This window comes from Trypanosoma theileri (assembly GCF_002087225.1).
Source record: "Trypanosoma theileri isolate Edinburgh chromosome Unknown TM35_Tth_118_V1, whole genome shotgun sequence".
Classification (NCBI taxonomy): Eukaryota; Euglenozoa; class Kinetoplastea; order Trypanosomatida; family Trypanosomatidae; genus Trypanosoma; species Trypanosoma theileri.
Genome location: NW_021639960.1, coordinates 13,284 through 16,252, shown reverse-complemented (window position 1 = coordinate 16,252; position 2,969 = coordinate 13,284). Strand labels below are relative to the sequence as shown.

Genomic DNA, 2,969 nt, shown 5'->3' with positions numbered 1-2,969 from the left:
CACGGAACACACACACACATCACCAGGAGGACACAGTAAATGGCGGCAAAACAGTGCCCAGATAATAATGCCAGCAAAGAAAGAAGGTCACTCCCCTCACAAAATGATGGTTTGTCATGTGATGAGTGCCATAGGGAGTCCAATAGATTTGTTCAGCAAAAAAATGCAAACAAGAGATTTATCGAACTGTAAAAAAGAAGGGCTGACATCCAACCAAAAAGAACAGTGCCCTTACAATGTATCCATATCCACTCAAACAAAGGTTTACTGTGCAGCTGTGTCATGGGTACACCGATCAGCAAACGAGTGTGCAACCCAACACACACAAAAGAATCAACAATAAGGGACCGTGCACCAATGCAGGACTGAGGCTGCCGTCAGCACCTTGTATTGCTTTTATAGCTCGCACCACATCTACTCTGGGTTTTTTTGACTCCTCCTCGACCTTTTCTTCCTGTCGTTCTTTTATTCTTTGCGCCACTTCCACTTGGGGCTTTTTTGCCTTTTCCTCTTTTGTGTTTTCCGTGACCTTCTCTTTCTGACTTTCTTCGGTCTCTTTTTCCTTTCCGTTTTCATTCTTCTCCGTCACACCATCCACGTCCCTTTCTTCCTTTGTGTGATTTATCCCATTCGCTTGCTCTTCTTTACTGTCTTTCCTATCCCTTTCTTCTTGTGTCTCCCGCACATTCTCCCCAACCACCCGTCTCTCTTCTGTTTCCCCTGACGGTTGCTCTACACCACTCCCCTCTCTTTGATCTTCAACCGTCCCTCCCTCACTGAGCCGCTGTAATTCTTTTGCTTTTGCTTCCTTCAGTTTTTTAGTGGCGACGACCCTTTTTTCCTCTGCGATTCTCTTTAATTCTTTATTCTCGATGCCTTTTGAAACAATTACGCGCTCCGCGTCTTCCCCCAAAGACCGCTTGAGGGCCTCAACTGCTTCACTCGCGTTATTCAATGATAGTGCGGCAGTCGCAAATGGTTGGAGATCACCATCCGGGGCATTGATTCGTTTTTCGAGGACAGTTAACATTTCCATTATCTTACTGATGTTCTGTGCGAGTTCCATTCTTTCCGGCTTTTCGCTTGACTGTTCTTCCGATAAACGGTCTCCAGCCTTGGCAAGTTCCTCCTTATCAACATACACGCCTTCAAGTTCACTCTTATAAGATTTTTCCAATTGGGACAACTCTGCGAGTGCCACTTTCACCTCGCTAATAACTTCCATGTTTTGTTGCATTTTTTTCTTCTTTTCCTCTATCCACTCTTCTTTTGGCTTCCACTGCAAATTTCCTATTTTTGATTCATTGATCTCTTTAACAATAGCCGTGATATTCTCCGCAACAGCTTCAGCACGCCTGGTTTTTTCCTCGCACAATCCCTTATTCTCCTTTAACACAAACAGAAAAGCAGATATAAGCGCAATGTACTCATATGCTTTGGCCACCGTTTTACTTAACTGATCCACGTCTACTTGAGTTAACTCACTGGTTGTGGTTTCCCGCCCAGCTCCACTTGCACTTTCCGCATATGCCACACACACACAGCACTGCAGAAGTACCAATAGGCACACCACGCGGCGCAGTTGGATGAACATCGTTGTCATGATTGTCACTGTGAGTTGCTTGGATCTGTGGTAACAAGGAAGAAGAGGAAAAGGAGAAAAGAGACGCACATTTAACATAATCAGAAACAAACAACAGGAACGCAGAGGGAAATATAAAGAGAGTACACAATCCATTGAAGGATCGACAAACCACTCACACAAAACAAATACAACACACAAAGCCAGCAATCAATCTTACCACTTCACAAAAAAACAAATATACCCCGGGTTCCGCGCGGATGTCAAAACAACACCCCCAATTACGAAAAAAAAAATCCACAAAAACAATAAAAAGAAACAGCACCATGGGAATTTACCTGTAGATCCCAGTTATCCCACTCGGCAATAATACACAACGTGCCTCTGACTATCTTTCACCGATAGCGCCACGTCATTGCCTAAAAGGGTGGCATCCTCCAAAAAACTGTTATGAGTCCACTCAGGAGATACCAGAAAACACAGGACCCCATCTGACGAGACAGTACTCAAGGAGCACTCCCACATGAACGTTAAATGTAACACCGCAACCCATCAGTCATCACAACATCCACACGTCAAATTCCCTGTAGTTTCAACATGGGCGCACGCAACATCGGCACCCCTTACTGCAAATAACCGCACGGACGGTTGTCACCACCCCCCATTAGTTCACGAACACATCACAATGATGAGTGTCTATGTGCGCACACGCGTTCATTACACACGCCTGTCTCCCGCTCCTCTCTTTGTGTATTGGATCCGTGGCGCATATCAAAAATACACGAGTGACCCAGTCGGAAATAGAATCTCCAAACACCACGAGATCACGGACACCATCAGGTGAGCAACCGCAGGTTAAAGTCGGACAGCACCACCTGAAATCGCACATCACTTTCATAATGCCGGATCCTGGGATCAATCACCTTTGCATGGGATGTGAAAACACACTTGCGGGAGAAAAAGAAAGGTGTACATCATCAACAGTATTCGGAATGAACACGCGAGCCTTGGGGCACAAGAACTGGCGAGAAGTTCACCTGGACGCCGTGAACAATGTCCACGTAATCAAGAACAAGAACAATCAAAACCAAAGAACAATGTTTTCACGAACGCATAACCGGAGAAACGTTTACAGCATACCCAAAACACATACGCGCATACAATTTCCATCACCCCTTCCACGCGACATAACCCCCCCAATGTACATAAGAAAGGTTCGATCCAACATATCCCCTTCCACCCCCCTTACCTGGGCCACCCCACCCCATGGGAGACAGAGTCCCACAGCCAGAGCGCAACACGCGGTGCCGCAAACAAAAGCGCAACCACCACCAGTACATGTAGAAAACACAAATCACGACGGCAAAAACCAGATGGCGCGCCTGGC

The 2,969-nt window shown here is 46.1% G+C and overlaps 2 protein-coding genes across 2 annotated transcripts; one reads left to right on the top strand and one right to left on the bottom strand.

Annotated features, from left to right (window-relative positions):
- Nucleotides 1-295: 295 nt before the first annotated feature.
- On the bottom strand, nt 296-1,603 carry TM35_001181040 (uncharacterized protein; the record flags this gene model as incomplete). The annotated part of the gene is made up of 1 exon (XM_029031781.1): nt 296-1,603. The coding sequence occupies one exon, from the start codon at nt 1,601-1,603 to the stop codon at nt 296-298; it is 1,308 nt and encodes a 435-aa protein (XP_028876928.1).
- Nucleotides 1,604-2,280: 677 nt separating this feature from the next.
- TM35_001181030 (uncharacterized protein) lies at nt 2,281-2,967 on the top strand (the record flags this gene model as incomplete). The annotated part of the gene is made up of 1 exon (XM_029031780.1): nt 2,281-2,967. A coding segment is annotated over one exon (687 nt), but the record flags the coding sequence as incomplete, so codon positions are not given.
- Nucleotides 2,968-2,969: the final 2 nt, after the last annotated feature.